This window comes from Elephantulus edwardii, unplaced genomic scaffold (assembly GCF_000299155.1).
Source record: "Elephantulus edwardii isolate Elephantulus edwardi_28Jun2011 unplaced genomic scaffold, EleEdw1.0 scaffold00246, whole genome shotgun sequence".
NCBI classification, from domain to species: domain Eukaryota; kingdom Metazoa; phylum Chordata; class Mammalia; order Macroscelidea; family Macroscelididae; genus Elephantulus; species Elephantulus edwardii.
In genome coordinates this window covers 3877650-3899491 of record NW_006399996.1, presented here as the reverse complement: position 1 = coordinate 3899491, position 21842 = coordinate 3877650, and the positions used below count along the sequence as shown (strand labels likewise).

The 21842-nt window shown below is 40.3% G+C and overlaps 1 protein-coding gene and 1 pseudogene across 1 annotated transcript in view; one reads left to right on the top strand and one right to left on the bottom strand.

Moving 5' to 3' along the window:
• LOC102863331 (zinc finger protein 18-like) overlaps positions 1-16669 on the top strand; it is a 64412-nt gene extending 47743 nt beyond the window's left edge. The window contains exons 6-7 of the mRNA XM_006899189.1: positions 4499-4596; positions 15807-16669. Of these exons, the coding sequence (XP_006899251.1) occupies positions 4499-4596; positions 15807-16669 (961 nt within the window). The remainder of the gene's footprint in view (positions 1-4498; positions 4597-15806) is intronic.
• A 4081-nt stretch (positions 16670-20750) lies between these two features.
• On the bottom strand, positions 20751-21458 carry LOC102873190 (annotated as a pseudogene).
• Between the last annotated feature and the right edge of the window lie 384 nt (positions 21459-21842).

The following is a 21842-nucleotide window of genomic DNA, read 5'->3' as shown; positions in this document are numbered from 1 at the left end:
GATTTCCATTCATTCATTGCCACAATTTTCTCCCTTCCCACCCCTCCCCACCAGCTCGCTTCCCCCTCCGAAGAGAGAAAAAAGAAAAAAAAAAAACAGAAAAAAAAATTCCTTCATTAGTATACAATTCCCACGTCCCTTCCCCCCACCCAAGGCAGAATATTCTTTTAATTGACATTTAGAATATGGGAATCTGAACTGAACAAAAGGAGAAAGGACCTGTGATAAAACAAACTTTCTCTTGAAGCCACACACTCATGTGAGAGGTAAAAGGAGAGGAATCAATTTAGAGAGAACTTTACTAACACCAAGAACAAAGGGCCGGGAGTGTAGACCATACATTAGATCTGGGTCCCATGCTGGGAACCTCATGAGCCTAGAGCGAAGAATGGCCCAGACACAGGTACATCATCCAGAAATGACTGACCCGAACATACTGAAAAGAGACAAGGACTTTACCCAAGAACTTACCTGGAATTTGGCCTTCTGGCTTCCTAAAGTGGGAGAGAATAAATTTCTGTTCTTGAAGCCATTCACTTGGTTGTTGATCTGACTATAATAAGCATATATATCACCCCTGTATTTCCTCTTGTGAATTTACAGTCCCTTTTCTGCCCTTCCACTTCCCATTCTGGGCAACTACTGATCTGATTTCTATCACCATAAAAATGTTTCCATTTTCTAGGATTTTCTATAAAATGAATCATACCATATGTTCTCTTTGTTTTGTGTGATGTATTCTCCTTTTTTCTTTAACTGTTTTCTTACTCTCTCTGGTTTTAAATGACTGACTGCATTATACCTGAAACTATTGTTATTTATCTTGTGGCTGGTTCATTCAGCTTGAATGTGAGTTTCTAGTTCTCAGGAGATTTGTAAATTTTTTTGGCCTTTTCATTTATTTGAATCCCTCTTTTCCCCCCAGCTCCCTTCTGATTCATAGAATTGCTGAGATATAATGGACTCACAGATAAAAAACAACAATAATAATTTGATTAAAAATACTTCATTTTAAAAATATAATATTTCATAAAGCATATGATGCATCATGAGGGATCTATAAACCTGATTTTCCCCTCCTTTCTTGATGAGGATTTAGGTGAGGACAAAGGCTCAGAAAAATTGACCAACCTGCTGAAGGTCATAGAACCAGAAGGTAGTAGAGCTGCTGCTTTTGAGTCTCTAGTTCTGCAAGCTCAGAACTCAAGCTCCTTGTTATCAAGTCAGAACTACCTCACCAGCAGGTTTTTGGAAACTGTAAATCACATGGGAAGAGACTCCTCATCTTAGTTCTATGAAGCCACCAGAGAGGTGCCCCCTCTGGCTTGGCAACACGGTTCCCTACAGAGTAGGCCACCAAAGCTCCCTCTATTTCCATGTTATTATTATGAACAATCTAGTTGGAACAGCCTCATAGCTGACCCTCCAGTAGTAGTTTTTAAGAGGCAGTAAATCACATCAGAGGTTATTGCCCGTCTTTCTCTTATAGAGCTGCTTAGTGGATTTGAACTGCTTTCTATTGGGCTGGAAGTGCAATTTCTTACCATTAAGTCACCAGACAACTTTTCCTTTAGATGATATGTGAGGCTTCCTTATTCATGACAACTCATCCATCGAATAAATGTTATATACCCTAAACTTAGAATTCTTGAGAGATTATAGGGATGTTTTACCCTTTCTCAGAATATGAGAAATATGAGTCTTGTCTCAGATGGGGTTTAAACATAGTCCACTTCAGTGTTGATGATGCCCTGTTGTTGTTGTTTTTTTTTTAAATCTTCATTGTGAACATACTTCTTTTTAATTCCTTTTTAACTTGGAAATTTTAGATTTTACTTCAATATTGGGAATGTTAGAATCTACACTCAGTTGTTGTTATTCTTGTTATATGCCATCAAGTCATCTGCAACTCATAGTGACCCTTTGTACAATAGATCTGAAGCAGGCCCTATTCTGAGCTAGTCTAGTCTCACTGACTCAAACACATCTACATCCATTACCCCAGTTACTATATCAGTCCATCTCATCTGGGATCTTCCCTTGTGCGCTGTCCTTCCACCCTTCTGAGCATGATGTCCTTCTGCAAGGACTGGTGCTTTCTGGCCATGTGCCCAAAGTGTGTGAGACAGCTTCAAAATCCTTACCTCCAAAGAGAAATTTGGTTTCACCCTATCTAAGATTGACCTGTTTATTTTCTTGGAGGTCCATGGTATGTTCAATTCTCTTCTCCACCACTATACCTCAAATGCATCAATTCTTCTACAGCCGTCCTTAATTATTGTCCAGCTTTCTGATGCACAGGAAGTAATTGTGAAGACGATGCCCTGGAACAGGCACACCTTAGTCTCTAGACTGATATAGTTGCTCCTCAGTACTTTTGAGAGGTCCATGACAGCAAATTTTCCCATTGCAGTGCATCTTTTATTTCTTGTCTGCTGGTGCCAAGAGTGTTGATTGTGGAGCTGAGCAAGTTGAAATTGTTAAAAATCTGAATCTCTTCTCTACCTATCATGGTGCTGCCAGTTGGCACAGTAGTGAGAATCTTTGTCTTCTTTTTCCCCCCGTTTTCTCAAGAAGAGATACTTGTTTTTATTTTGTAATCTGTTATAATGTTTGTAATGTATAGGGTTTAAAAATTTTATTTATTTTTTATTAATTTTAATGAAAATTTACAGATTTTGGATTTCCATTCATTCATTGTTGCACTTTTCTTTCTGCCCACCCTTCCCCTCCAGTTCATTCATCTCTTTGAAAAGTAAAAGAAAAATTCTTTCATTGGTATACAAGCCCTCCCCTCAAGTCCACTCCACTATGCAGCCTTCGTTCTGGACTCATGTCATAACAATAATACCTACTCATATATACCTTGTAAACAGTTTTCTCTCTCTCATCTATTTCAATGCAATATACATAATTTATCCCATCTTTCTCATTCTCCCCCTCAACTCTATGTCAGTCCCATTTTACAACAGTGGCACTATGCAATATTTGTCCTTTTGTGACTGAGATATTTCCTCAGCATAATGTCCTCCAAGGTCGTCCATTTTGAATAATATTTCTTGAGTTTCTTGTTTTTCAGTGCAGCATAGTATTCTGTTGTGTGAATATACTACAGCTTCTCTGTCTGTTCCATTGTTGATGGGCACTTAGGTTGTTTCCAACTTTTTGCTAATGTGAACAAAGCCACAACAAACATGGGTGTGCATGAATCTTTGTCTTCTTAATGTTGAGTTTCAATCCATATTAGAGACTACAGTACTTGATTTTCTGCAGCACACGCTTTAGGTCATCCTCAGTTTCAGCAAGCAAGATTGTGCCATCTGCTTAATGTAGATTGTTGAATCTTCCTCCAGTCCTGATGCCACATTCCTCATAAAGTCTAGTCTCATTTAGAGAGTGAAAAAAGAATGTGGAAAGATTGGAAAAACATTCCTCTGTATGTTCTCTATTCAACAGAAAGAGTATACCCTTAGACGCATACAACTGAAAAACATACACATAGAAATTAAAAGCTAAATGTTTTCTTCTCAAGACAAGAAATACTGCAAGTAGGGGCTGTAGTTTTACTTCTGGTCTGTTGTTCCATTGGTCTGTTCTCTCCCATGTTTTCTCAGATCTTTGGTACCTAGGCTCCTTTGGCACATTCATTCCTTCTTACTTTTCCTCTAGGTAGGGTCAGGTACCTTCCTTTGGAGCCATGTTTAAGGTCATGACATTATGTTTTGTCCAGGAGCAGTGGAAGTGCCTGGATTCTACTCAGAAGGAGCACTACTGGAACCTCATGCTAGAGAACTATGGGAAAATGATCTCAGGAGGTGAGGGCATGGCTTACCTAGTGGGAGTAGGTGGAAGGGCTGGAAATACTTAGGCGATGTTGTATTTTTTATAGACAATGCACTCTGAAGTTCTTGGGGTGGGAATTCACTAGTAACATAGTTGGTAACTAGGATGAGGGGAAGCTAGCAGAGGTATGGCAAGAACTTCCTTGTATTAGATTCTTAGAGCACTACTGGGTGCACTGCATACAATCACTACTTTATCTCCAGGTCAGCCCTATGGAGTAGAGATGTCGTCCCATATTGAACATAGTGAAAGTGTCAAGTTACTAGCTTCCTGTCATGTGCATATAAGTGCTGAGCCAGGATGGAACTCACTGTAGCTGGCTTGGAATCCATGCTCTTTTCCACCAGACCACACTGCCTTTCCTCAGTGAGGATGGGTTTCAGTCATGACCCTAGCCTCAGCCTCACAGGTGGTCTGCAGGCACTTCTGTCTCCTTTTCAGACTCTACTTTTGCTCCTTTGCGGCACATTTCCTGGCATCTTGTGTCTTGCATGTCCTTCTAATAGCAATGTTGTGTTTTGCCATCCAGGACCTTCATGATTCCCTTTATATTAGTTGGGAGGATCCTTTGAAAGACACAGCATGTACTCCCTGCCCTTCCAACTCACATAGGCTCACAAGCTGATCTCTCTTTCTCTGTGCCAGGCACTCCCAGTCCCCAAACTGATCCAGCTACTGCAGCAGAAAATGAGGAAGAGCTGGCAGGACTCAACCTTCATGCCAGGGACGAGATCCCCACACCCACCTATAGAGGTGAGTCAGCTTTCATTGGTCCTGAAACATTCCTGACCTCCCTTGTTAAGGCAGATGTGGTGGGTGACGTGGTTACCCTTTGGATTTTACTCTTTAGTTATAGCTAGCCATAGATGGTTCAGCTCTGTTGTAATATTGATAATGAGTCTCCTCATCACTCTTTTTAGAGCTGTTGACACTTGTATTTAACAGTTGAAGACTAAGCTTATATTGATTTTCTCTCTTCAGTCTTTTCTGTAAAATTGTGATTGCTTTTCTTTAGCGAGAACTAAGATTGATATAGATTGAGACTGATAAAATTGTGTATAGAATTTTAAAAAAAAGTAAAAAATTACATTAAAACAAAGGTTATATAATAGCCATCATTCTCCTTAATGGCAGGATTGTTCAAAGTAGTCTTCTTTTACTCTAGTTATAATGAACAGTAACCAACTCACTCTAAGTATAATAAAACAAAGCTAAAAAAAAAAGAAAGTGCTTTATCTAGTCTCTAACTTTAATTAAGCATAGTTGTTGCATGCTATTGAGTGCACTACGACTTATAGCCATCCTTATACTCAGATGGATCCATGAGCCAGACATCTTAACCTTGTCCTAAATCATGCCGTCATCACAACATCCAACATAACTCCCAGCCACTGTTCTAGGCAATGTGCCAATCCCTCTCCTTGATGCATCCTGTCCTTAGCTAAACCTCTAGCTTTCCTAGTATGATGTTTTTCTACAAGGACTAGCTCACTCCTGATACCATGCCCGATGCTTGTGAGATGAAGTTTCACCATCCTTTCTAAGAAGCACCTGTCTGCACTTCCTCCAAGATAGAACTGTTTTTTTGCCAGTCCATGGAGTAGATACTCAGTACTCTTCACCAGCACTACAATTCAAAGGCATTGATTCTTTTTTGGTCTTCCTTATTCATTGTCTAACTTTCAGATGCACAAGAAACAATTGAAAACTCTATATCACTTGAATCAAGAGCACATTAGTCTCTAAAATTATATTCTTGTTCTCTAGCACTTTGGTGAGGTTGTTAACAGCAGATTTTCTTAATGCAGCCTGTCTTTTGATTTTTTGACTGCTGCTACCATGCATATTTATTGTAGATGTAAAAAATTTGTTTACATTGTGTTTCATTCAGGTACATTGTTGGAGTTTTTTATTCGCCCTTCCCTCCATCCACCAAACTTGTGGCCCCATGATCTCTCCCCCCCGCCCCACCCTCAGTCTTTTTCTCCTATACCCTTCCCTCTTTGGATATCCATATACATCTTACTGCTTATCCTTCTATTTTCACATGGTCTTCTATTTTAATAATGATATTTTGTTCTTATAATCCTGAGTTACTTCACTCAGGCTAATGCTCTTCAACCTCTCCCATGTTGCATTGTATTTTTCAAAATAGTTTTCCCTGAGTGCTGCATAGTATTCCATCGTGTGACTGTGTCACAATTTCTCAATCCATTAATTCGTTGATAGACATTTGGCATCTTTCCATGTTCTTGATATTGTGAATAATACTGTTAGGAATATCGGTGTAAAAATCTGTTTCATCTCAGTTCTGTTTTCCTCGGGGTATATCCCTAGCAGTGAAATAACTGGGTCCTATGGAATCTCTAGGTTCAGCTTTTTTTATTTTTCAAATCAGATCTGACTGACACTGGAGAAGATTGCCTCTCCTCCAACAGAGCATCTGGTGGATTCGAACCACATGCCTTTGGGATTGCAGCACAGCTTCTTACTACTAGGCCACCAGAGCTCCCATATGTTCAGCTTTTTGAGGAAATGCCAAATTGCCTTCCAGAGTGGTTACATTTTACTATCCCACCAACAGTCTGTGAGAGTTGCAGTCTCTCTACATTCTCTCCAGCATTTATTGCTTGCTGTCCTGTTAAACTTTGTCACTGCTACTGGGGTGAGTTCTACATGCTTTCTACAGTATTACAACTCTGAACAACCTAATTGTCAAATCTGTGTAGTGGCTGTTAACCAATAGGTTCTTCCCCAGGTCTATCCTGTGGTGGTGGTTTTTAGGTTAGGTGCCTTTGAGTCAAGTACAACTCATAGCGACCCTATAAACTACAGATCTGAGCCCTGTCCTGTCCTGTTCATCCTTAGTATCCCTGATATACTTGAGCCCTTTCCTGCAGTCACTATGTTATTACATCTCTTTTAAGAGTCTTCTTCTCTTTCACTGACCATTTTTCAAGCATGATGTCCCTCTCCAAGGTATAGCCTCTCCTAGCAACATGCCCAAAATACGTGAGTATCCAGAGATAACTCAGAAAAACGACTTAGTGTTATACTTAAGAAAAATTAGCAATTTTAAGTTTGTTGGGCTGACCGTTCTATCCTGATGCTCCTAGAGTGTCTCTGAATCAGAATCAACTCTGTGGCTACTGGCACTGGTATAGTCATATAACATAAATACATATGTGTGTACAATATACTTTTTTTAATATACCATAAACCCAGTACCATGGAAAAAGAATAGAAGCGTAGTGAGAAATTGTATGACAGACTCTTCTTTCTGTCCATTGGGATCCAGGTTAAGTTGACAGCAGTAAGCAAAGTTTTTCTGAAAACTTTAAAGGAGTATTTTTCTAACTGTTTTTTATCATACCTTTGAGGCTAAGGAAGTAACTTTACTGGAAGCAGATTATCTTATAAGACAATGAGTGGATAAGTGAAGATACTAGAATAACTCAAAAGCAGTGGTTATTGTTGTTGTTATAGTTAGGTGCCATAAAGTTGAGTTCGACCCATTGTGAACTTACCAGCAAGAGATCTGAACGCTGTCCTGTCCTATGCCGTTCTCACACTTCCTGACACAGTGGAGCCACTGTGGCAGTCACTGTGGCAGTCCACTTGATTGAAGGCCTTCTTCTTCTTTGCCAACCTTCTCCCTCTCCAAAAAATAGCCTCTTCTAGGAACACTTCCAAAGTGCATGAGAAGAAACGTTTATTACCTTTGTCTCCAAGGAGCACTCTAGCTGCACATTCTCAGACACATATTAGTTCATTCTTTTGGCAGGCCATGGGATGAATGTTCAGTATTCTTCTTCAACAGCTCAAAGGCATTAGTTCTTCTGTCATTCTTATTCATTGTCCAGCTCTTTTTTTTTTTTACTTCCTTTTTTTTTTTAATTTTTATTTTATTTTATTATTTTTGTGTGCGTGTACCGTCAAATCAGATCTGACTGGTACAGGAGGAGATTGCCCCTCCTTCCCCGGCAGAGCATCTGGTGGATTCGAACCATGCACCTCTGGGATTGTAGTTGCAGCTTCTTGCCACTAGGCCACAAGTGCTCCCCTCATTGTCCAGCTCTTAGATAACAAAATGAAATGCTACAAAAGCATTAGGGATAGGTATTATAGATACTTTAGGAAATTTCCATTTCATATATTTGTGTATGAATATTTGAATATGAATGTATTTTGTTATTCTTGTAAAAATATATAATTAATATAAAATATTTATAATTTTCCCAATTTAATGTTTTCACATGCACGTTTTGTGGCTTAAATTCATTAATGCTGTTCTGCAACTGTCACCAAATCTCTTGCCATGTTTCCCATCACCATCAAGAGAAACCCAGTGCTTAGAAAAATGTCCTCTCCTTCTCCTGCCCCTGGAAACCACTCAGAACCTTGGTGTCTGTATAATGCCTATCCGAGATAGTGCATAGGGAGCTCTGGTGGTGTATTAGTAACAAACTGCCCTGCAATTCCAAAGGCACACAGTTCAAAACCATCAGTAGCTTCAAGAAAGATGGACATTCTCATCCTGTGCAATTTACTGCCTCTAAAAACCTGTTGAAGGGTCAGCTACAGGTTGGGTTTGACTCCACAGTATGCAGTAACAATAACAATTCATCAATCCAGGTGCTTTTGGGTTTTCAGTACAACTGAATAATCCATGGACTATAAAGAAAAACAAACAGGTAAGTTTTGGAAAAGATGCAACCAGAATGTTCCTTGGTATTGCAGCATAGCTTGTTTGGTTGGTTTTTTTGTCTTGTTTGGTTTTTTTCTTGTTTTGTACTGTCGAATTGGATCCAACTGTCACAAGAGATTGGCCCTTTGTTTCTAGTGGAGCATCTGGTGGATTCAAACCATGCACCTTTGGTATTGCAGCATAGCTTCTTACCACTAGACCACCACAGCTCCCTTAGAATGCTCCTTGAAAACAAAGATGGTGAAGCTTTGTCTCATGGTTTGGATGTGTTACTAGGAGAGGCTATTCTTTGGAAAGATGGAAGGTCAGCGAAAGAGAAGACCTCAGAAGAAGTGAATTGACATCCTGGCTGCTGGCCGGTGTACCAGAGATGATGAGGATGGCACATGATAGGTCAGGATTCAGGTTGTTTGTAGAGTTCTATGATTTATATGCAATTAAATGGCACCAAGCAACACAGATTTGTCATATTAGTGAGATTATATAATATTTGAGCTTGGTGGTGTGGTCTCTGTGGAGTTGTGATGTTTAAATCTGCCAGTGATTCTTCAGGAATAAGGTAGTAGTACCTTTGTACCATGTGATTTACACCCTTAGAAACTTGCTAGAGGGTCGGCTATGAGTCAGGTCCAGTTTGCCAGTAGTGAGTTGAGATATATTTGTACGATTGACTTATTTCACTCACTGCAGTGATTTCAGGATTAATCCATGTTATTAAATATATATGGACTTCTTTTCTTCATGTCTGAAAGTATTCAGTTGTAAGTTAAGTACACATTTAGTTTAGCCATTCATATGTTGGTGGACATTTACTGGGACATTGTGTTTCCTGAAGAGTGCTTCTGTGAATATTGGTCAACACATGCCTTACTGTTAGCTGTCACACAAATTTGAAAATACTATATAACTGAATGTGTTCCTACCCACTCTTTCTTCCTCCCCTGCTGATTTTGCTTCATTAGACTCTACTATAGAGAGTCAGGCAGACCAGCCTATTGGCATACACAAAGACAAGCCCTGTAGTTTTCTCAGTGAAAAAAAAAATACAGGAAGAGGTTTTCAGCTAGCCTGATTCATTGGGTCACACATACAGGATGGTCTGAACAGAAACAGTTGTAGGAGCAACATTTTGTAGGTGGTTTTTGCAGAAATCCAGGTTGTAGAAAGACAGTTCAAGTCATTATAAGAAACAGCAGAACCAACAGTGGAAAGGGCTTTTCTGCAAAATACAAAAAGAAATTAGACCATCTTCCAGGTCTGGACTAGGACCATAGGCAGAAGTGAGGGGCAAGAGTATGTGTGTTGTGTAGAAGAGGAGAGCATAGAGCAGGCCAGCAGAGGAGTGAGCTTCCACAGCATGAGAGTCATACTGCCAGTCTAAATCCTCTTGTGTTTCTTCCTCTTTTTTTCTTTGCATTTTATAGATGGCTCTTACCTGCAAAAACTCAGTATGGTAGGAAAAAGTCTTAAAAGGAGAAAAGGCATGAATATTAGATGAAAAATATCAGGAGTCTATTGTAGTAGTGTGAAAAGTACAAGAGTTGTATTGGATCGGCCATCTCTGACTTGTACCGACTTCACAAAGGATCACTATTCTTGTCAATGGCATCATTAGTACAAAACCAATTCCCTTGAGGTCAGACATGTGCTCCACGCTCCCATACCTCTTTCTACTCATATCAGCGCTAATTTTAGTGCTTTTCTGGGTCCAAAATTGAAAGCAGTAGCTCACAGACACTGAACCCTGTTGGTGAACTCAAAAGGCTATAATTCACACCTCACAAAATGGGCACAGGATATTATTAGACCACCAAAGAAGACATTCAGATGGCAAACAAACACATGAAGAAATGTTAAAAATCCCTGGCTATCAGAGAGATACAATCAAAACAAATAGGAGATAGCATCTCACCACAGCAAGAATAGTAAAGTTCAGCAACCAACAAATGCTGAATGCTGACAAGACTGTGGACAGATAGGAACTCTTATTCACTACTGGTGGGAATGTAAAATGGTACAGCTATTATAAAAGGTGCTCTGGTGCTTTCTCAAAAAGTTGGAAATAGAAATACCATTTGACCCAGCATTGAACATGCCCTATAGAAACCAGAGCCCTGTAGATAGGGCTATAGATAGCTCTGTAGATAGCTGTGACTCATAGATGTATGCATACCCATGTTTATTGTTGCATTACTCATAATAGCAAAAAGATGAAAGCAACTCAAATGCCCATCACACAATGGAGTATTCCTCAGCATTGAAAAACAGCTTGTACTACATTACACAACCTGGGTGACCCTGGAGGACATTGAGCTGAGTGAAATACCTTAGTCACAAGAGGGCAAATACTGCATAACACCACTGTTATAAAATAGGAGGGAAAGAGAATAGTAAAAGAGTAGATAGATAATGAACACTTCATTAGAACAGATGAGGGGGAAAACTGTCATAAAAGAATATATGATTAGGCATTGTATGTATGACAACAATCTAGAACAGGGATGCATTGCTGTTTGGGCCAGGGGAAGGGAGGGGAAAAGCCAAAGAAAATTTATAACAACAACAAAATATTTTTTTAAAGGCTATACTTCTGGTTAGTAGCCAAATACAATTCAGCCCTTCTAAAACTGATGACTTTTTGCTCTCCTCCTGCCCTTAGTATCCACTCACAAACTTTCATCTCTATAATTCCTGTCATAATTCATAGACATCTCTGGTGGAGTTGTGGAAATAAACTGTGCTACAATCCCAAAGACATAAGGTTCAAATCCACCAGGTGCTCCTCAGAAGGATAGATAGTCTCCTTCCTTATGATTTGCTGGCTCTGAACATCTGCTGGAGCATCAGCTATTGGTGGGTTCCAACTCAACAACAACTACAACAGTTGAATACAATCACTCAATCAGGACAGCTTCTGAAATATAGACTTGCAAGTACCTCAGCCTTGAGCCTCTTGGCCTTAGACTCATGTTACTTAAGTTCTCAGTCCTGCCAGTATTGGCACTCTGGCCCCCATCCCCCAGATGTCCAACAAACTTTAGCAATGGCTCTTAGCTTAGCTCTGGTTCTATCCATGGAGGGGGGCGGGCAGTACCATTGCCAGGGTAGCACCATTTCATCTTGATTCTCTGGTTTGAATATGGCTACTCTGCTGTAGATACAGCTAGAGCAAGAATTTCTTGGTCCAAAGGATTTACAACATTCTCTTGCTTCTTCTTCACTAATGGGGTCTCCTTCTGCTGCGGAGTCACTCAATTTAATGACTAGCCTAGCCAATCTCCTTCTGGATTGATGGATATCCCATGTAGATAGGCTCTAATGTCCTATTTGCATATTCCTGCAAATTCCACATGACCAAGATCAGTGGATTGAAAGGCATTTTCAATAATAAACTCCACAAGTATCAAGTCAGTAGGTGGTACAAACAGTTAAAAGTTTGGATGCAAACCAAAAGGGGGAAATTTTTAATTTGCCAAGGGTCCCTTGGTATAAAACCCTGGTACACTTTTCTGGAAAATCAACCATTGAAACAAATTAATAATTCATAACAAATTAATAGGCATGAGTCATTGTTGAATGCGCAACATGGGAAAACTATGAGAGAAGTTGTTTCTTAGATTTTATTATATATTAATACTTAAAATAAGGGAGCTCTGGTAGCCTAATGGGTATAGTCTTGTTGCTAACCCAAGGACAACAGGTTAGACTCTGCCCATTGCTCTGAGTAAGAAAGATGGGCTGTCTCCTCCCCTGTGAGCCTCTCAACATCAGCTAGAAGGTCAGCCATGAGTTAGTTCAGACTCAATGGTAGTGAGCTGAGTTTTTTACCAAAATAAGGATCCTCATGGAACCAGAAGGCTGATGTATTGAGCCTCCTTGGCAGCTCTGTGGAACAAGGACCTAACGATTTACTACCATAAATATTGAGCTAAGAAACCACTGGTCTTGATAACTCTTTTTTTTCTTGCAACTGCAATTTTATTTTCTTTTGTGAAAATAAACAACTGGAAGTTTAAATTGCTCCAAAACCAAAAAAAAGTCATAAAAACAAAGAAAAAAATTACACATAGAAGCATATGAGGTGCACAGGGGAAGAGAATATGATCTCAGTACTTTGGCAGATTGTGCTAGCACTGCCCCCGAGGATAGAAGCCAGGTCCTGTCTGCCACCAGGGGACAGTGAGGGGAAAACCCTGTGTGGGAAGGGCAGAGAGGATGTTGTCACTTAGTCAGTGGGATGGCACCTTTAAACATAAGGGACCATTCAGAAGTCTTCTTTCCCTCCGAGTGTTAGGTCTCACTGAGGGAAATAATGCTGGTGGGCCTAGATCAGGCAAAGAGGTCTTCTCATGTGGCATGGGCCTTCTACTGGACAGAGGACAAAGGAGGCAGGGCATGGTGCTATTGGAGAAAACCTTGGACTGAGTAACATGAATGCTCACTAATGGAATGTAGATGAGCAGAGAGGTTCCAGGTGGGACATCACAGCAATGGTATGTGCAGATGGACGGGGTGAGGCAGGCAGGCAAAGGATGAGAAGCAGGAGAAGGCAGAACACAAGGAGGTGGAGAAAGTTTTCTTTGGCCCAGGTCCATCCACCAGAACACATGCCGACATCTGCTGGAGTCTGTTCTGACTCATCACAACTGCTCCATGGAGTTCTGGAGGCTAGAATCTGGATGGAAATAGATTGCCACATCTTTCTTCCCTTCTTGATAACTCTTGACTTGATATGAGTAGCAATAAAATAGACAGCATCCAACAACAACACAAGAAACTATAATAAACATCAGTTAAAAGATATAAAAGTATATAATTGATGATTGAGGAAAACAAATTTATGTTAAATATTAAATATGAAAGCAATTATAATTAAGGAAAAGATTAAGGTTTCACTAGACTGAAAAGAAAAGAACATTTCTCTGCATAAAAAATAATAACCTCAAAGTTACAGAAATTGAAAGAAAACTTTCTGTGACTCTTAACAGATCATTGCGTGTTTGTATTTAATAAAGAAAGAATTAAACGAGATTAAAAATACTGTTTCAATGACGTATGGAAAGAAACCTTGAAGTTTGAAAAGTGTAGAGTAGTTTCATACTTGAATACTTGAGGAATTAAAATTTAAAACAAGTTTAAACCTAAACAAATAGCAAATATTTATATTTAAAGCTTTCAATACTTATATAGTGAACATTTATGCCCAAAAATGTCACAGTTATTCCAAAAATTAGCCAGCCACAGGTGTGTGGAGCTTGATGGTGGAAACCCTTAGAACACTCAGCTGAAGCTGAGAGGTCAGACTTAAGTCCCTGAAGCAGTGCCTCCGAAAAACATATAGATACCTACTTGTGAGAAACTCAGCCACTGAAAGCCCTGTGGAGGGCAGTTTACTCTGACACACATAGAACATTGTACATTGGAGTCAGGTGAGGGGGGCACAGTCCAACCACTGTTGTTGTTGTTGTTGTTATGTGCCGTCGAGTCATCTGTGACTCATAGCGATCCTATGCACAACAGCCCTAAATCCTGCTCTATCCTGCGCCAACCACACTGCCTCCGACACACCCATCCCGATTACCCCAGTCACCGAATCAGTCCATCTCATAGAGGGTCTTCCCGTCCTGCGCAATCCCTCCACCCTCCCAAGCATGATGTCCCTCTCCAGGGACCATCCCTCCTGGAAACATGTCCAAAGTATGTCAGACGGAGCCCCAGAATCCTTGCCTCCAAGGAGTTGCTTGGTTTAATCCTCTCCAGGATGAATCTGTTTGTTTTCCTGGCAGTCCATGGTACATTCAATACTCTTCTCCAGCACCACAGCTCAAAGGCATTCAACTCTCCTTCTGTCCTCCCTAGTCATTGTCCAACTCTCTGATGCATAACAAGCGATTGCAAAGACCATGGCCTGTATTAGGTGCACCTTAGTCTCCAGAGAGACACCGTTGCTCTTGAGTACTTTAGAGAGGTCCCTAACAGCAGACTTTCCCATCGCGATACGCTTTTTGATTTCCTGACTGCTGGTGCCAAGAGTGTTGACTGTGGAGCCGAGCAAACTGAAGCTGTGAACAATCTCAATCTCTTCGCCATCCATCCTGATGCTGCCAATTGGCCCAGTGGTGAGAATCTTTGTCTTCTTGACATTGAGCCTCAGTCCATACTGAAGGCTGCAGTCCTTAACCCTCCGCAGCAAGTGCATGAGGTCCTCCTCAGAACCTTTATTAAAGTATTGATCAGAAATACAGAAAAAGACCAATGAAGAAAAATTACTTAAACAGTCTTTTTTTTTTTAAACAGTCTTTTAAGACAAGAGAAAGCACCTTTGCCATTCAGGCCTATCTCTTAATTAATGTTAGCCTGGAAAGACACTGATAAATGGAAGAAAAAGGTAAAAAGCTTCTTTAGATCTCTGGGAGTAATGAATGAACTAATATATGAGAAATCTAAAAAACAAATACAAATCTAAAATGTGTCTAATTATTAGTGATACTAAGCAACATCAGAGTTAGGGTAGAAATATTATGTTTTCTGGGAGTTAATTATGGATGTTGCATTAAAACCACAGCCTAAAGTATTAACTTTTATGCCATAGCTTCACAACACTAAAGCTTCCAATGGTAATGTGATAAATTACAGCTTTGATTAATAGTTTGATGCTATGTGAATGGGAGAATGTCTATACGATTTATGAATGGCATAATTTGGTTAATTCAAGCATGACAAATATATTTGCAGTATGGGAGAAGAGAACAAGTGTGGTCTTTTGAAAAAAGACAGGAAATAAAAGTTACTAATAGTTATTCCTGAGGATGTGACTGAAGGTGATTTTGGTTTTCTTCGGTAATTTTTGTGCCTCTTCAAAAACTGTTTAATGATATTTCTCTGTAATATATAACTAAGTAAGACAAGTCATTTAAGAAGAACAAAGTCAGTATGTTTCATAAAACAGTTTTCCCCACTGCGTGAAAATAAATCTATGCAGTTTAATTGTGGAGAGGCCAATAAAGTTCCTGTGGGCCCTAATTAGTTTCTCACAAATTCTCCCCAGCTTGAGTGGAAAACTTAATCTGGAATGCAGGAAAAGCAAATATAGGGCCAGGCCTTCAGTATGGATGATAATTTTTACCACGTTGTTCATCAATGTCATCTTGATAAAAAGATTACATGTTTTCTGATGCTGTTTACTTGGCATATGAAGGAGAAAAAAGGGTGTAAAATGTACTACAATATTTCAGATTTTCTTTTTTTCTTTTAGGAAAAAGACAGGAGAGTAGCAAAGAGAGCCTAAACTTGGAAACCTGTTGGGACCAAGAGCATCAAGATTCCCATTGTCACATCTCAGGAGGGGTTCCTTCTCAGGGTTCTTTGAGTGACTTCTTTGGTGAAGATGCACAAAGATGGTTTGGAGAAGGAGATTATCTCCCTAAGGTACAAGGACACCTCCAAGGTGAGGAGAGTGGGGAGCAGCTCTCTCCTCAGGAAAAGGTTTCTGGGAAGCAGGTAGGCCAGCATTTGCCTGATTCCCACCCTAGAGACCTGCCTGTGCTGTGGCTCAAAAAGCAAGACATCCCTCAGAAGGACCAGCTGAGACCTCCAAGGACCCAGAACCTTCCCACCTGCAAAGAGTGTGGGAAAACCTTCTGTAGAAACTCTCAGCTTGTATTTCACCAGCGAACTCACACTGGAGAAACATATTTTCAGTGCCCCACCTGCAAGAAAGCCTTTTTGCGGTGTTCAGACTATGTTAAGCATCAGAGAATCCACAGAGGAGAAAAGCCTTGCAAGTGTGATCATTGTGGGAAAGGCTTCAGGGATATTTCTGGATTACGTCACCATGAAAAAATCCACACAGGAAAGAAACTCTATAAATGTCCCCACTGTGAAAAGAGTTTCATTCAGAGTTCTGACTTGAATAGACACCAGTGGGTCCACACAGGAAAGAAACCTTATAAGTGTTCTCTCTGTGAAAAGAGTTTCATTCAGAAGTCCCACTTTAATAGACACCAGCGGATCCACACAGGAGAGAGACCCTATAAATGTCCTCTCTGTGAAAAAAGTTTCATTCAGAGGTTCAACTTTAATAGACATCTGCAAGTCCACACAGGAGATAAATCCTAGAAGTGTTCTCTGAAAAGAGTTTCAATCAGTGGTTCAACTTTAATATACACTAGCAGGAGCACACAGGAGAGAAGAGTTTCATTGACAGCTCAACCTTTTTTAGACACTACGAGGTCCACACAGGAGAGAAATGCTATAAATGTCCCATCTATGAAAAAAATTTCTTAAGTCCGACTTTATTGACATCAAAGGGTCCACATAATACAGAAACCTTGTAAATGTTTCTGCTTTGGGAAAAGTTTCAGCAGGAGCTCAAGTTTTGACAGATACCAGAAATCCTATTTAGAGAAGAAGTCCTCTCCATAGCCAGACTCTTAGCCCTTGTCTTTGCCTGTGTAGTGACAAATACTGAGCTTTTAGAATCACCTTCAGAATTAAATATTCTATCTCTGTATGCCTGGATTGAAAAGTGGAATCTACATTTGTTTTGAACATGGAAGTTGATTGGGTTCTTAAAATGAACGTCATACTTGCTTCATGTTTTCTGACAATGAAGGTGTAATTGCTGCGCGCAGGAATAGCATCAGCTCAGGCCTTTATCACTAGGATTCCAGAGCATGTCTTTCTGACATCCAGATGCTGAAGCAGATAAAGAGGACTAGGGCCTTCATTTGTATTCTTTGACATGTGGGTACAGTGTGAATTTGATGGGCCCATTCTTCAAATTAAGTCCATAGAGTCACTCCTCATCCCACTTTTGTCTGAAATGTTGATTCACATTGAAAAGATGTTTTCTTATAGAAGATCCAAAATGGGAGGTGAGCATGTAGTCACACTATTCCCTAAATGTGGTCACAAAGAAAATGTCTCCAGTGCACTTCTTAAATGTGGGTAGAGCAAAGAACAAGGTCAATGTGCAGACAGCCATTTCTGACCTGAATTAACTCCACAATGGGTAAGTATCCTATCATGAGTATCCACAAACAGAAAACCAGTTCCCATGAGGTCAGACAAGTTCCCCACGTTCCTACACCCACTTCTAATTCCAGCACCATGCCTGCTGCTCTCCAGGGTTTAAAGTCCATTGGAATAGCTCCACACACTTCACAGAATCATATTCATGATTATTTAGGAAAGTAGATTCCAATTCAAGTTTGGCAATAGGATATAATTTCTCAGGACAACTTGTGAAGTGTGTTTTCAGGCCCTTCAGCCTTGCAGCATTAAGCCAGTGTTAAAAAGCTCTCTCAGTGCTGCCAAGTACAATATATACCCCTTATCCCAACCTGCAGTAATCTTGGTCATGGGGCAACAGTTCCAGGTCAGCTGTGTCTAGCGTGGGTTACTGGTTCTCTGCTGCAGCTGCCACTCTTCTGTAGGTGTGACGCTCTGAGCCCAAAGAACACATTCTGCAGTGTTCTGCTGCTGATGCTTTGCTGGTAGTGAGATTCCCAAAATTGCTGCTGCTGAACCTGCCAGATTTAAACCTGGCATGATGGTGAAACTGGCAAATCCCCTCAGAGATCAATAGACCTTCTTTGCATGTTCTCACTAGCCATGAGCCAGAGTGGAGGGCAGTGGGCTAGGAGAGCCATTTTGAGCAACAGACCTGCTATGCCATCGAGTTCTTGTTAAATAAGAACAAAACAGGAATCTAGGATTTTCTATGAAGTCCAACAAAAGGACTTATTACAGAAAATACTTTGCAAAGGGAGACATGGAGGAACACAGCAATACTAGTCTATGATTGGAGAACAAAAGAGCAAGGGATTCTTTTAAGTCAATGACCATAGAAATTCCTGAAATAGTCCTAAAGGGTCAAGTCTCATTTGATGTTTTAAGGCCTCCTTTTCAGAACTTGGTCTCCTAGCTATACAGAAGTTGTTGCTCTGCCCAAAGGTGCTGGCAAGACTTTGTTCCCATAAATCTTAATAGCCGACTATACTTGTTTTAGATTAATAAAATCCTCGCGCGAGTTATTTTACTTTTTTACTAAGCCATAAGTTAGCTTGTCAGTGTCCCCTTATATAACATGTAGAGCCTAAGCTTTAGGGTGATTTAGAGGGTACTCTGACTTACAGGACTGGAGCAGCACACTTGCAACCTTTTGTCCTCTTGGATGCCAAGTAGTACTTTACCCTAAAAGTCTTTGATCATGCTTAAATAGACTGAAACAGCTGTTTGCTTTGGGCAATGGGCTGATGATCTAAAAATACCGCCAATTCAGAAAAAATTTATTTGCAGACATTTCTATGCTTAATCGTTTGCATTTCACCCGAGTCTCCCTCGTTCTTGTTGTTAGGTGCCATCATGTGAGATACAACTCATTGAACCCTATGAACAACAGATCTGACCCCCTGTCTTATTCTGTGCCGTCCTCACACTTCGGACAAACTAGAGTCCATTGCTGCAGTCACGGTGTCAGTCTACCTGGTCAGGGCCTTCCTCTCCTTCACGAACCCTCTACCTTTCTGAGCCGCATATCCCTCTCCAAAATAGTCCTTCAGGACAGCATAACCAAAGTACATAAGTGAAGCCCCATCACTTTTGCCTCCAAAGAGCACTCCAGCTGCACCTTCTACAAGACATGTATGTTCTTTTGTCAGTCTATGGGTTGTACTCTTCTCCAGTACTACAGCTCAAAGGCATCATTCTGTCATCCCTGTTCATTGTCCAGCTCTCAGAAGCATAGCAAGTGACCAAAGAGAACATAGCCTGAATCAGACACACCTTAGTCTGCAAGGTGACATCATTACATCTCAATAATTTGGAGAGGTCCGTAACTGCAGACTTTTTTGGAGCAGTACATCTCCTGATTTCCTGACTGCTGGTACCAAGCATGATAACTGTGGATCCAAAAAAGATGAAATTGTTGACAGTTTTATTCTCCACTCCATCCACCATGATGTTGCCTATCTGTCCAGTGGTAAGAATCTTTGTATTCTTTACATTGAGATGGAATCCATATTGAAAGCTGTATTCTTTGCTCTTCTGCAATAATTGCTTCAGTTCCTTCTCACTTTAAGCAATGAAGTTGTGTCATCTGCATAACATCAACAAAAGTGTGCATGTATCATATGAGACACAATGAATTAAGGAATATATGAAACAATGTACATGAGTGAAACATAGGAATTTTATATACAAACTAATGTAAAATTTAAAAACAAAAACCTGGAATGTTCCCCTGTTCTGTCCACACTACAGCCTCCTGGTCTAGGTACAAGTTTTCCATGAGCACAATTAGATATTCTTAGATCCCTATTCGTCTCAATGTTAGCCATAATTTGTTACGACTCACTCTGGAGTGTCTAAGATTTATCATTCAAAATGTCTTTCCTAGCCAGTGGTTAACTGTATATTTTGTGCTAAAGTATTTATTAAGGAGAGAGAAGCTTTGATGACCCTGGTAAGAAATTACACTGCACTCCGGAAGCCCTGAAATTCCAATCTACAACCTGCTCCACCAGAGAAAGATGTGCCATATCCTTCCATGTCATTAAACTGCCTCTGAAAAACTGCTGGAAGATCCATTATGGGTCATTTTGGACTTGATGGTATACAATAACAAGTCTCACCATACTAGAGGCTTATATAAGTTCTTTATAAGGACCTCAGTGCTATAACTCTCTTTTAGGAATGCCTGATATACAATGCTTACCAGTCTCTGCAAAACTGGCCTGCATATCTAAATACATCTTAGTGTCTGGGGGTCATTCCAGTGAATCACCAAGCCCAAGAGATTTAGAGAAGCTAGGGAAATGAACAAAGGACGAGCTGCTTCCATCAGAAATCATGGAGCTGTGCAGCAAATCAAGCATTTAGGCTAACGTTGACTTGGCACTTGTTGTTTGATTTTTTTTCTTTCCTGACTGGTTTATTTATTTCCTGGCTAGACGTGAGAACTGGGGAAAAAATTTTTTTTCTTAAAACTGAAAATGGAGAAATGTGTGTTAGAAAAGACTCTTAAGAAAACTGGCTTTATTTCAGTTGGACCACATCAGAGTCCATCAGTCTCAGTCTTGAATGAACACTCCTAGTCAGACTGATTAACAAGACAGACAGCTTCTCCCTCCATCTTTTGCTTATTCCAAACCAGGGCACAAAATCAGTGGCTGCCAAGAGTCCTGGAGGTGTTCCATCAATGGAAAGCATACAGTAGCAACAGGATGGTTCACACGCCTATCACACCACCTAAGATGAGCGAGTTCCGCCACTTTCTAAGGTTGACTGTTAGATCAGGCTGTTCACAGCAGGAAAACAGTTGGCCAAGGTGTTCATTTTGCTTTCAATTGACTTCAACATTCCCCTCTGTAAAGTCATTTTGTTGCTATAGTTTGTTCTGTCATTTGATCTGAATTTTGGAGGTGGTCATGTTCTTTCAAAAATTCAGTTCTTCTATTGTTCACCCCAGATCTACTTTTATATGACTCAATAACCTTTTGTACTGATCCCATAAGATTCTTCCTTTCTCTTACTGCTGTAAAGTTTGCTTTGGTTTTATATTCATGTGTATAATCCTGCAGTATGTTTCTATGCCACTGTAATGTATGCATCAATGTAGCAGTCAAGGAGGGAACACATGCACTGTTGGTATATTCTGCCATTTTATCATGTACTCCAGTAAACCTTGCCAAAAGTTTTTGAGTTTCAGTTGCCATTGTTTCAAACATTATGTCTTGGCTTGATCCATTTAAAAGTGGTTTTGTATTGAACTGTTGCTGTCTCAAGTGCTGCTGTAACTGGTACACAGTCTATTAAAGGAAGCTAGTTTTAGGTCAAGCTCATTCTCAAGCTGTCGAGCTTGTTTCCTGAGATCTTCCCAGTAATTGCTAGTACCTGCCACCATTTTTGTTGTGCAACAGACTTGGCACTTCTGAGAAGTGATGTCTACGAAGCAGAACAAATTATGTATACATCAGCTTAGTCAAATGTCATTGCATAGTCAGTAAAGTACTAATAGAAATTCTTCTGGATTCTTGGCTTTCAGCCAGGATGTGTCTGCCATCAGCAATGCTGATGTCACAGCCTCTTCTAAACCAGGCTTGAACTTCTCCCAGTTCTCTATGATGAAGCATGTCAATTGGTATTCCGTTGATTTCTAGAGACTTAGGTTTTGCCCATGCCTTCAGTTGTTGTTACGTGCCGTCGAGTCGCCTGCGACTCATAGCGACCCTATGTACAACAGCCCTAAACTCCGCTCTGTCCTGTGCCAATCGCACTGTCTCTGACA